Source organism: Balaenoptera musculus, chromosome 16, assembly GCF_009873245.2.
Source record: "Balaenoptera musculus isolate JJ_BM4_2016_0621 chromosome 16, mBalMus1.pri.v3, whole genome shotgun sequence".
NCBI lineage: Eukaryota > Metazoa > Chordata > Mammalia > Artiodactyla > Balaenopteridae > Balaenoptera > Balaenoptera musculus.
The window spans coordinates 47597862-47610929 of NC_045800.1; the positions used below are offsets into that span (position 1 = coordinate 47597862).

Here is a 13068-nt window from a genome sequence, read left to right on the forward strand (position 1 = left end):
ATCTCTAAGTATTATGTTGGAGCATTTTGAAATTTAACAACTGATATGTAAATTGGCAGTTGGTCTTTGGCTTTCCCAGCATGTCTTTAAAAACATACAGTTTAAACATTTAAAATAGAATACAACTCACTGAACACAATACTCAGGTCCTGTGGAATATACTAAAAATAAAAGGTTAGTCAGTTTGGGTTTGGTATAACTTGAAGACATTTCAGACATAAAAAACTTGAGGGAGAAATGTCCTGCATCTTCCTTGACTTGAAATGATTATGTAGGAAATGCCTGTATTCTTACAGGTTATACATAAATAAGTCTGTGTACACATGTTCTATTAATTGCCTTAATAAAATTAGATTTGGGTCTTATAAATTGTCAGTGAGAAGTGTGATTCAAAATTAGAAGGAAAAGACCTATTTATTGAATTATTTTCCTTAGATCATTTTCTTTAAGACTGAAATAGAGAAATTGCTCTGTCCAATAATCTTTAATATAAGTGAGAACAAAATTTAGCATATGCAGTAGTAGCTAAACTCAACATTACATTTTTCTGTTCCATCCTTTGTTTTAATTTTTCATTACATGTGTAATGTGTTTTTATTTCTTACTTGCTAAAGGAATCTCGTTTTTCACTAATACAAGTAATGTTTTGTGTTCTCTTCACTATCATTATTATTGATTAGAAATCTGCACTTTGTCAAACAAGTACATTTTCCCAATCATCCTTGATGAACTGCTCTTGACTTCAACAGTATTGCTGATTTAAGGATTCAAGAGTGGCCTGAAATTATTCCTACCTTAATTTAGCAAATGCAATTTGGTGCCTCTGCTTTTGAAATTGCTAAACTAATTATTGCTCTTCTTGTCTGTATTTGTGTTTCCTCTATCAGCCAATACCGCTCCTGAAACAGAAGATGAATCATTCCATCACAATGTCACAGGAACAGATTGCTAGTCTTTTAGCTAATGCTTTCTTCTGCACGTTTCCACGGCGCAATGCTAAGATGAAATCGGAGTATTCTAGTTATCCAGATATTAACTTCAATCGGTATGTTTTCAGCGAACACCTTTTTAACATTAAAATGGAGAAGGTTGGCATTGAGTGATTTGCCAAACATTTTATGTACAATTATCTAATTTAATCTTTACAATACAGTGAGTTAAGCGATATTTTTGCTGTTTTGCAGGTAAGATAATTAAAGTTCATGGTTAACAAAACTTGCTTTGGGTCCAGGAGCTAGTAAGTCACAGAGCTAAAGTTTAGTCTCAGGTCTGTCTTACTCCAAGGCACATGTTCTTTCCACCCTGTCAGGTTGTCCTCCTCCTCTAAGTGCCCTGAATTCCTTATGCCTGTTTGGTGTGATTATTTAGTCACAGAACATTTGTTGTACATTATATTCTTTGTATGCTGAAATAATGTTAAAGCTGGAGTACAAGTACTCCTTTCTGTAAAGTGTGAGTTTAGAGCCATGAGACTGACCGTCTTATGAGACTTGAAAATACAGTTCTTAACACAAAAAGCAAAAGTGAAAGTTGACTTTGACTTTTTATAGACATGATTAATTTATTAATCTAATATTTTTTAAAAGGAAGACAAAATAATGTTTAAATTATTTGATTAAAGTAATGTATTGTGAAGGTTGATAAAGTTTTAGATTCTAGCCATTTCCCCACATTATTACTTTCTCCATCATTTACACAAACAAAAACATTGTAAAATCTTCTTGGCAAATGAATATCGTTTTTTTCCTCCCTCCAGCCCCCCTCCACCCCCCATCTCTGTTTTTCACCTGAGAATTATCTTTATGGGATCTGTGAGTAAAATGTGAGTTTTTTTCCCCTAATGTCAGGAGCGGGCATTCAGAAAATTGTTCCAGTATATGCTCCTCTTTCCCAGTAGACTGTGTGTAATGTCCTCCTCCATTACCTCCCTCTAATCCCCATCTCCTGCCTCTGAGGGGCGGGGCAGTGTGGACAGGGTACAGAGAAGGAGATGTAGTGATGGAGCAAAGTCACATGACTTTGCTCAAAGTTGACAAAGTTCTGTTTACCGTTCTGTTTTTGTGTTCAAAGTTGATTGGTGTGGTAATGCCACTTATTTTAGTTTACCTTTTTAATGTTGTCTTGTTAAAAATTTTATTTCTAATGAATTTTAGATGTGTAAAAAAGTTGGAGAAATAGTACTGAGAGTTCCTGAATACAACTCTCCTAACTTCCCCTTATGTTAATATTACTATGTAACCATACTTTGTAACCATAGTAAAGTTATCAAAACCAGGAAATCAACATTGGTATAATACTGTTAACTGAACTGCAGACCTTATTTGAATTCCAACAGTTTTTGTACTGTATTTTTCTGTTCCAGAATCCTCCCAGTATGCCACACTGTGTTTACAGTAGGCCCCTTTTTTTTTAAAGACCATTTATTTATTTTTAAAAAATTTTATATTTATTTATTTATTTGGTTGTGTGGGTGTTAGTTGCAGCAGGCGGGCTCCTTAGTTGTGGCTCCAGGGCTCCTTAGTTGCAGCATGTGGTCTCCTTAGTTGTGGCATGTGGGCTCCTTAGTTGTGGCATGCAGACTCTTAGTTGCGGCATGCATGTGTGATCTAGTTCCCTGACCAGGGATTGAACCTGGGCCCACTGCATTGGGAGCGTGGAGTCTTATCCACTGCACCACCAGGGAAGTCCCTACTGTAGTCCCTTCTTATCTGTGGCTCGCTTTCCATGGTTTCAGTTACCTACAGTCAACCACAGTCTGAAAATATTAAATGGAGAATTCCAAACAATTCATAAGTTTTAAATTGCACACCATTCTGAGTAGCATGATGGAATCTTGTACCATCCCACTCCTTCCCATCCAGGACATGAATCATCCCTTTGTCCAGCGTATCCCACCTGTTAGTCACTTAGTAGCCTGTCTTGGTTATCAGATCAGCTGTTGAGTCATCGCAGTGCTTGTTCAAGTAACCCTTATTTTACTTAATAATGGACCCCAAGCACATGAGTAGTGATGATGGCAGTTGGGATATGACAAAGAAAAGCTGTAAAGTGCTTCTATCCATGGAATTAAGAAGAAGGAAAAAGAAATTTATGGTAGTTTTGCTGTTACACCTCAAACTGCACAAGTTATGGCCAATGTGTGTGATAAGTGCTTAGTTAAGATGGAAAAGGCATTAAATATGTACAATAGGATATTTTGAAAGCTAGAGACCACATTCACATAACTTTTATTACAGTATATTATTATAATTGTTCTACTTTATTATTAGTTATTGTTGTTGTTAATGTCTTACTGTGCCTAACTTATAAATTAAACTTTATCGTTAGGTATATATCTGTAGGGAAAAACATAGTATACATAGGGTTCCATATTGTCCGAGGTTTCAGGCAGCCACCGGGGAGTCTTGGATTTCCTACAGGTAAGGGGGGACCGCTGTCGTTTTCTAAGTCTCCTCTACCCTGTTATTTAGTTTTTCCTTTTCTTTCATGACTTTGACACTTTAGAAGACTACTCATCAGTTATTTTGTAGTATGTTCTTCAGTCTGGGTTTGACTGACATTATTTTCACAAATGGAGTGAGGTCACTGAATTTTTGACAGAAATAGGAGAGAACTGATGTTGTGTCCTTTTCTGTGCATCATATCAGTGGGCTCTTTTTTTTAAAAAATAAAAAAATAAATAATTTTGTTTATTTATTTACTTATTTTTGGCTGTGTTGGGTCTTTGTTGCTGTTCGCGGGCTTTTCTCTGGTTGGGGCGAGCGGGGGCTACTCTTCATTGTGGTGCGTGGGCTTCTCATTGCGGTGGCTTCTCTTGTTGCAGAGCATGGGCTCTAGGCACACGGGCTTCAGTAGTTGTGGCACGTGGGCTCAGTAGTTGTGGCTCACGGGCTCTAGAGCGCAGGCTCAGTAGTTGTGGTGCACGGGCTTAGTTGCTCCGGGGCATGTGGCATCTTCCTGGACCAGGGTTCAAACCCATGTCTGCTGCGTTGGCAGGTGGATTCTTAACCCCTGCACCACCAGGGAAGCCTCTTTTTGAATGAATCAGATTAATAGTTTTTTACATCATAGGTAGTCAGAAATTAGAATTATCCCTAGAAATAATCCTTGATCTGTAAGAATTATTTCCAGTCCAGAATGACCATGAGGGATTTAAGCTTGCAGTATCCCAGTAGCATTTTTACCAAATAAGAGTTTAAGTAGGTCTGTTGAAGATTTGAAACCAGGCATGCTCTTGTCTTCCTGGCTGATGGATGTTCTTTTGGTCACCAGAACACTGAAAATTAATTAAGGCAGGTGAAACCTGTGGTAGTTTCCACAGTTGTTTTAGGGAATCCTCAGCAGTCAGGATGTCTGCACTTGTCTCTCAGTGAGATGAATGTGTTTTCATAAGCTGAAAACAGCCAACAACCACAACTATTCGCGATCATTGATGCTGTCTATTGGCAGCTCACTTTGATTCTATCCTGGAAGTTTCTAGTTGGGAAGCTTCTATACTAATTGGTTCAGTGAGAGTAAATGACCTGTAGCAGAAGTGGGACTTGAACACTGTCTTCTGTTCAAACTCATTGCTGTTTCGTTATGTCTCACTTCTTCTCAAGAGCAAAATGTTCTGCGTGCACTCCAGAAATGAAAAACAACCAGTAGTTCCCATTTTTCGTGTGGCTTATGAAATATCAACTACCTAATTTGATGAGCCATTTGGTAAGCAGATTATGGAGCATTTTGTTGTTGTCATGTTTTCTTTTTTGCATAATTGCTGTTTATAGTTTCTGCCAGTTAGGAGTTGTGTGTGTGTGTGAGTGTATTTAGTCTCAAAAGGCTAGCCAGTTGATTGAATAAGAAAAATGGTAAGAGTTTGTGGTGGCAGGCTGACGTCAATAAATTGAATAAGTCTTCCCTTTTTTTATTTATCGTTGTGTTCTTCCAGCCCTGCTTAGTTATGTTAAATACCCCTGACCTTTTCCCCTGCTTGCCTTTCAGGGCCTAAACATTCTTATAAAGGCTTCCAATGTGATTAGCATCGATGCTTCTGAGATTGCTTAGAAACTGATGGTCAGAGATTAATTGTGGGTTGCAGCAGTGGTCAGCCCAGGAGGCTTTTACATCTGTCTCTTCCATGGATTGAAAATGCTGTCAGGGCCATATGGCACAGTGCTTCACAGAAAAGCCAAGAATGACTTTCTGGCTGGGTTCCGGATTATCATTTGCTTCCACTTTAAAGTGGAGGTTATAGTGCTTTAGGTTTGATTTACTGTATACTAATAGGATTAATCCTTAACTTGAAATCACATGGGAGTATGTGTGTGTCTAGAATCCAATTCTAGTAATGTTATCAATATTCCATTCAGGGAAAGATTTTATTAAACTATGTTTCTCTTTATATGTATGGAAAGAAAAACACCAGTTAATAAGTAGCTGACCCTTGATTGACTTATTCCCTTGAAAATAAAAGTTTTGTTTAGAACAAGAGTGAGGTTGCCTAACTGGCTTTCTCTGTTTATTTTCTTTAATAATCTGTAGTTATCATTTGGTTAAATGCTAAAATGTCTTCCCTACGTGTGGAGGGGTTATTATGGCCTAGTTTATGTGCATGTTTACATGCACGCCTGCTGACTCAAAATATGCCTTCAAATATACATACCCAGGGATCCAAGGACTTCCCTAGCGGTCCAGTGGTTAAGACTCCATGCTTCTACTGCAGGGGGTGCGGGTTCGATCCATGGTCTTGAAACAGATCCCACATGCCGTGCAGCATGGCCAAAAAAAAAAAAAAAAAAAACACCCAGGACTTGAAAATCTAAATTAACAACAACAACAAAAAATGATGTTGAGGAGTTAAAAAAAATTGGATGGTGCTTGATTATTATGAGAAGGTCTCATTCTCTCTGAGTCTCTGTCTTTTTCTGTTTGTCTCTCTGAGTGTCTTTCTCTGCGAGTTTCTGTCTCTCATACCCTCCTTCTGTCTTCAACCTAACTTCTGTCTCTTTCTCTTCTGTCTTGCCAGCCCCATCTTTCTGTCTCTTCCTTTCTCGGGCTGTCCTCAGTCCCTTTGTCTATCTCCCTCCCGCCACCCCCCCCCCACCTCCCACCGCCACCCCAAACGCTGTCCTTCAGATAGTACATCGCTCTTGTGGCTTTCTCTCATGCAGATTGCCTGTGTTTTTATGTTATTTTCACTTGCTTCCATACCAGAATAACTCATTTTATTTAGGTGGCTATTCGTGGTACTTTAAAATTTTACAAAGTGAAATCTGAGAATTGATGCAAAGGTTTTAAACCTGCTTCATCTTGCCTAATTTTCTACCTCCCTGTTGTGTCCCAGACCCCACCCCCCACACACTTCTCCATCAGGAAGATGGAAAGCATATATGGTTGCATAGTGATTTGAAATTAGACTTGGAGCAATGAAGAAAGAGAATGCATTGAGATTCTGCTTAATTTGTACCTATAAGATTTGGATCTGTAAAATAAACACTAATGCTCATTTGTAGTGGGTGATAATAACAGCCATATAATCTTTCCAGGAAAGTCCATATTGCTAAGGTAATAAATATGTAGTCCCAAGAGTCTCCTAAGGTTAATAATTTGCCATCATGGTTATTAAATATGTTAACTTTTACGTGATTTTATAAATAAATGATCACATGCTGAAGCTAGGGATGCTTTTTACGTTTGGGGGAATTATTTCTTGAGGGCAATAGCCATTTTCACTCACTATGCAACAGTTCTACGGAAGAGGAACTTTTTCCCCTTAATTGAGTTGTATAGTAAGTACATCAGTTCATCTCTAAAAAAAGGTGATAGCTGCCTTTATATTTATCCTGATTCCCTCTACTAAGTGGTAAACCTAGAAAGGGATTTTGCAATGGATCCCAAGGTATTCATTCGGTAAATCATATTTATTTGATACAGGATGTTTAATTAAACTGCCAAGTGGCTTCATTTTGACTGTCATTTTGATTTAAACAAGCTCTATTCTGGCTGACATTTTGCAGAAGAAACCGAACTGAAACCTGTGTTCTCAAAGATTCTTTCTTTCAACAGGCAGCTGGATTTTAAGAGTATTTGTTATAAACATTTTAGAAAATACAGTCTTTTAGATGAGAAAAAATTTTCACACAGGCACTCAAACTACTTCTAAACATTAACTAGATTTCAGATTTCGTTAAAATGCTTTCTGACATTTAACATTCTTTTCAGGAAATAAGTATTCATGTAAATTGTTTTCTCAGAAATTGACCCTGAATAAAGAATTTCAGATCATTGGAAACAGGATCATTTGAAATCTACATTTCCTTCCCTTTTCCTAATTCATTTCATTTGCTCAATAGGATTTTCTCATAGAATTAACTTTTCCCTCTCTGCATAGTTACATAAGCTTGTTTTTCTAATCATGAAAAATTTTACCCATTTCGGCACTTATTAAAGTGGACTCTTACTTGAAGGGTTTCTGGTTTTAGAGCAAGAGTATATGACTAGAAGCAGATGACTAATACTTCATCGTTTATAGCCACAGAATTTCTTTGCAATTTTTAAATGCCTTTGTAAAGCTAGATCTTGTGCCTGAAAGCATGCTTTTGTGTTAGAAGTCTTTTGGTGAACTACTTACTCAGGTCATATGCTTTCAAAGCCTTGCTTTTCTTTCCTCAGGATAAATTGCATTATGAGTTACCAATAACAATGCCATGTCATTTCAAAGAAAACTAAATTAAGTAGTGCAAGCCCAGGTTGCTGGAAACTGGATGACATAGGGTAGGCATTGTTTTGGTTACCATACGAAGGGTATATGTGTTTAATCACCAAGGATTGGTCAGTCCGCCAGTATCTTGTCATACCTGCTTGTTGTCCTAGCCGCACCCCACCCCCAAACAGTCATGCGGATTTTTTTTCAGATACCATTTTAGTTCAATCATTCAACTACCTGGTAATATTATGAATTATATATAGTATTTGCCATGATCAAGCATTAACTCACTGGCCTAATTGACTTTGGGGGACCAGATGGTGCCCCACAGAAAGATAGACTGGAGGAACGTTGTTGTTAGAGAGTGCCATCTGACATGAACAACTTTGAAGAAGCCTGGTTCTAGTTGGTCTCAGTCCTCTCCAGATGCTGTTTGAATCCAAACATTTTCCCAGTTTTCTGTCGTTACAGAATTGCCTTCTGGAAAAATTGCTTCTTTTATTACTTGGTAGCAGTATAGATATAGTTTTTTGTGAATCATTAAGGCATTTAGAATCATCCTTACCCTCTTTTATTTTCGATCTCTTTCAGATTGTTTGAAGGACGTTCATCAAGGAAACCAGAGAAGCTTAAAACACTCTTCTGCTACTTTAGAAGAGTCACAGAGAAAAGTACATTCCTTTCATTCTTACTGTAATTTTTGTCACTGAGGGGGACAGTTCAGACAGGTCAAAAACATTTTGTGTTTAAAGTACACTTTCCTGCCCAAACCACATTAAAACAATAATAATTCAATATCTAGATTTTATGCATTTGTTGTGTGTATACGTAAATGTGTGCTATGAATGTGTGTGGGTTTTATATACTCTGAAATTAGACTAGCGTAACATACGCTAATGGATGTTCATGAATAAAAATAGTAAATTAATACTTTCAAAAGAAAGTATATTGACTGGGAGATACATTTTAGGTATTCTTTATTTAAAGAAACAATTGACTATTACAATTAGTTTATTTGCAGAGGTTAACCAGTTCATTGCCTTCCTACCCATCCCTCTCTTTTGTGCCTCCTTTATGCCCTTTGTAGAGTTCTTATAAAACAGTGTTTGTACTTAGAGTTTACATTGTCTTTCTTCCTCTGTTGGACCTCAGCCATCTTCTTTTCCCAGGGACTAATCATAGCACCTGAGGCAGTAGTGGTAAATGTCTAGCCAATGCTGGTAGTGACCAGCTAATAATAGATGGGTGTTGCCACCCTTATCCTAGGAGCTGGGTGATCACAGACCCACAGACAAGTTTCTTAACATCTCTAAGCCTCAGTTTCTTCATCTGTAAAATAAAAGAATAATGATAACTTACCTCATAGGGTAGTTGTAAGTATTAAATCAGAAGTTACATGCTTAATAAATGTTAGCTATTATCATGGGTAGCCTTTCCTGCAAATCAATTATAAAGGAAACCAGAACATCTCAAAAGTTTGCTTTTGCTAAGTAGAACAGGTCAAGTGAAATGAGTTCTTTTCAGTTCTGGTTGTCAAAGTTGTGGAATTGTCTTAAAATACATCACTGAATTATTTTAAGGTCATTTTTCTCATATCCTTCCCTTAGTAAGTGATCTCACATCCTAGTGTACTTGGCATTCTTTTCCTTTTGAATGTATTGCTATTGGACATTGTTCAAATTTGGGGGAAAGAAATCAGTGATCAGGATTTTGATAATTTAAGGGGAAAATTCATAGGCTTCTTTTGATAGAGGTTTATTTCTCTTTTTTTCTTGTTTTGTTTTTTTTTGTTTGTTTTTGTTTATTTGGCTGTGTCGGGTCTTAATTGTGGCACGTGGATCTTTGTTGCGGCATGCAGGGAGTTATTTCTTAGCTTATCATTTTTAGTTTTGTGCTCTGTACTGAATGAAATAGTAAGGAAAGTGAAGGCTCACTGGGGCTTATGAGACATGAAACCTAATTAGAATTTGTACTAATTTGTTAGAAAGATGAGTATGTTTTTTGCTATTCTAAATCTAAATAGAATGAATTCCATTACTGTTTCTAAGTAATTCAGGGTTTACTTTTGTGTCCCTGAAGTCAAATCCTGCATGTCTGCTCTAAAAACCAACTTACCTTTCCAAATTTTAGGATTTTAAATACTTTGAGAGAAAAAGCTGAAATTTTGTTTTTTCAACTAGAAATTTATAAATCATCATACATATTTTTTTTAAAAATATTTATTTATTTATTTGACTGCTCCAGGTCTTTAGTTGCAGCACGTGGCATCTTTGGTTATGGCATGCAGGATCTTTGGTTGTGGCATGCAGGATCTTTAGTTGTGGCATGCAGGATCTTTAGCTGCAGCATGCGGGATCTAGTTCCCTGACCAGCGTTGAACACGGCCCCTGCATTGGGAGCACGGAGTCTTAACCACTGGACCACCAGGGAAGTCCCTAAATCATCATAACTATTGGGAATTAGGCTGAAAAACTAAATTGTAATTAGACATTTTATTTTCTTTTTCACTGTACATGGTAATTTGGTTCTTTGTAGAAATATAGTAACACATGCTATAGGTTTTTAGGATGTAAAGCTACAGGCTTAAGGAGGAAATACTAAATAGAATAAAAGAGGTTTGCAATTTAATAATTACTTTCTATAGAAAGTTCTAGAGTCTACTGAATAGAAACTATAGAAACCTATTTAAAGTACCATATTTCATCAACTCTAGGACATGATATATGATAAGAAGTTTCATTATGTTAGGTACCACTACAAAGGAAAAAACTCTCAGGATGGGGAGTTGTAGGAGATATCTCTTACAAAGCTGGTATACCAGAGGTCTGTACCCTTAGTCTAAGAATAAGTGAGAAATTAACTTGGCCATGCAGAAAGGGGACAACAAAGAAACTGCAAGTGTCAACCTAGGTAGAGAGGGCACCCAAAAAATCTTCCCTGAGAATTTGAACCACGAGCTGCAAGTCTGAGGTCTGAAGTCATATTACCAGTGTGATCCACAGAAGCCTGCAACGGAAGATTTAATTCAGACTGATTTCAGGTTGGTGGTGGCCCCAGATGATGGTAGAAGCAGATGCACATCTTCTCTGGAAAAATTCAGCTTTAATGCAGACCAGTAGCAATGGCTAGATACCTTTGACTATGTGAGATATGTCCTAGTTTCCGAAACTTAATACATGAAAAATATGCTTTTTAGAATTGATAAAATATAATTTCATCAGGACCACCTTTTCAAGGATGTCAGTATATATTTTATATTTGTAGTGAGGCTCTTGAGACTGAAAGATTTTAAAGAGCTTTCTGAATTATTTTCAATATAATTTTAGATAAAACTATCTTATAAATGGAATATTTAAAAAGTGATGGCTTGGGACTTCCCTGGCGGTCCAGTGGTTAAGACTGTGCACTTCCATTGCAGGGGGTGTGGGTTCAGCCCCTAGTCAGGGAACTAAGATTCCACATGCTGTACGGTGTGGTGAAAAAATTTAAAAAAAATAAAAGATTTAAAAAAAAAATTGGGTGATCTTAAAAAAAAATGATGACTCATATGCAGTATATATTGTGATTTTATTAAAGGAAATATTTGATTAACCAAAATAACCTATTCTGGTGTGAAAGGTGCCTTTTTATGGAAGAAAGGTAGTAGGTATGTTCTCAAGGGTTTTTTTTTGTTATTAATTATATCTAAACAGCCATGTTCTTCTGTCTTTTCTCTTGCTTTGCCAGAAATTTTCATTTTTTAATTTCTCTTTGTCTCTCCTAGTATGTATGAGAGACATTTAATGTTCTTACTTTTCTGCTAAATTATTGAATGATGACACAGACATTCGTTTCCTATTAATAGAATTGCTTCTCTGGTGTTTGAATTATTTGACTTGTGAATTTTAACTATGCTATCCATTTGTCTTAAAGAAAGTTAGACATCTAAAGAATATTTTGTAACTCACGTTAACAAAATTCTGTTTTCTACTGTAACTACTCCATATGATTTTTGAATTGTTGCTGCTTGTGACTGAGAGCAGAGAAATGTGGAATCATCCGAAGGAATGAAATGATTGCCAAGCTTTCACTGGGACTCTACCACCATTATCACTAATAGTTCCTGACATATCTCTCTCTGCTTCAGAGCATTTTTTTTTTAAAACAGAAGAAAACAGAAATGGCCTGGCCTTTTTAGTTTGTTCTTTGATTTGAATCAAACAAATTACTTTTGGCCAGCTGATTTATTTTTTGCTTTTGCCACTATTTAAAAAAAAAAAAAAAGTAAATCTAACAAAAAAGGATCTTATCCTCTAAAATTTACTGCATTTTGATCCTCTCATATCTGTTGCTACTGGAAAACTATGTCATCATTCTTCTCTAACCTCTTAGAATACAGTAATTCCTCCTTCTGGCAAAGGTGCCTTTAAATAGAGCACTTGCATATCGTCTAAGCCCTGGGTTTAGCTGTGTCAACCTCAAAGGACATGCCAACAATTTTCTTTTTTAATCTTAGACATATTATTTTATTATAAAACACATAAATGTGTATACATTTACCAGTCTTTAGGTGTAGGGTTAAGGCTTTTTTTTTTTTGAGGAGTTTACAAATTAAAATTTAGTTTGTCTTTGTCGTATAAGCTATATCCATTATGCATCTTTTTTTCCCCCAAGGATTTTTTAAAAATATATTCAGTTTGGAAAACTTAACCGAAAAGTACCAGCACGCAAATCCTACTGTCGTGCTGTTTTCTGTATAGTTTTGTGTCTTAGGGAGGGCTTATTTACTATTTTGTAGAAAGAATTCCTGTTGTAAGGATAATATGATTTTAAATCAATCTTCTGTTGTATTCCAGCACCAGGCTTTGTTTTTCCTGATTAGCTTTACAGGCAGTGTTAGACCCATTCTTTTACTGAATATATATAGTCTTTTCAAACTCAGTACTTATTTTGGGTGTGTTTCTCTTTTATTGCTTTTGTAGAACCTACTGGGTTGGTGACATTTACAAGACAGAGTCTTGAAGATTTTCCAGAGTGGGAAAGGTAATAATAATGTAAATAATCCTGGAATCTTAGAATTAGAAGGACTCTTTCACCATGAGATGATTGTATTTTACAGCCCCTGAAAAGATGGTTTCCCAACCTCCTAATTGCCCTAGTACCAGGGAGTTTCTTCTTAAAATGATCAGTTGATAGCTCTCATTGTTAGAAAGGTCATGCCTTTTGAATCAAAGTCTGCAACCCTTTCACTTCTACTCTTTTGCCTTAGTTTTGTCTTCTGAAACAAAGTCCTATTTAGAATTTAGGAGTTTTCTGTGTGAAGACACTAACACTAAACACCAATATTTAATGTTCCTCCTTGCCCTTGGTTTTATGGTTAATGTTTGTATTTTATCTCTTTT

The 13068-nt window shown here is 36.4% G+C and overlaps 1 protein-coding gene across 4 annotated transcripts in view; it reads left to right on the plus strand.

Annotated features, from left to right (window-relative positions):
• Window positions 1-13068, plus strand: part of PARG (poly(ADP-ribose) glycohydrolase) — a 113680-nt gene that overhangs the window by 55662 nt on the left and 44950 nt on the right. For all 4 annotated transcript variants that reach the window (XM_036827984.1, XM_036827982.1, XM_036827985.1 and 1 more), the window contains 3 exons: window positions 888-1045; window positions 8279-8358; window positions 12649-12709. In XM_036827984.1, the coding sequence (XP_036683879.1) occupies window positions 888-1045; window positions 8279-8358; window positions 12649-12709 (299 nt within the window). The remainder of the gene's footprint in view (window positions 1-887; window positions 1046-8278; window positions 8359-12648; window positions 12710-13068) is intronic.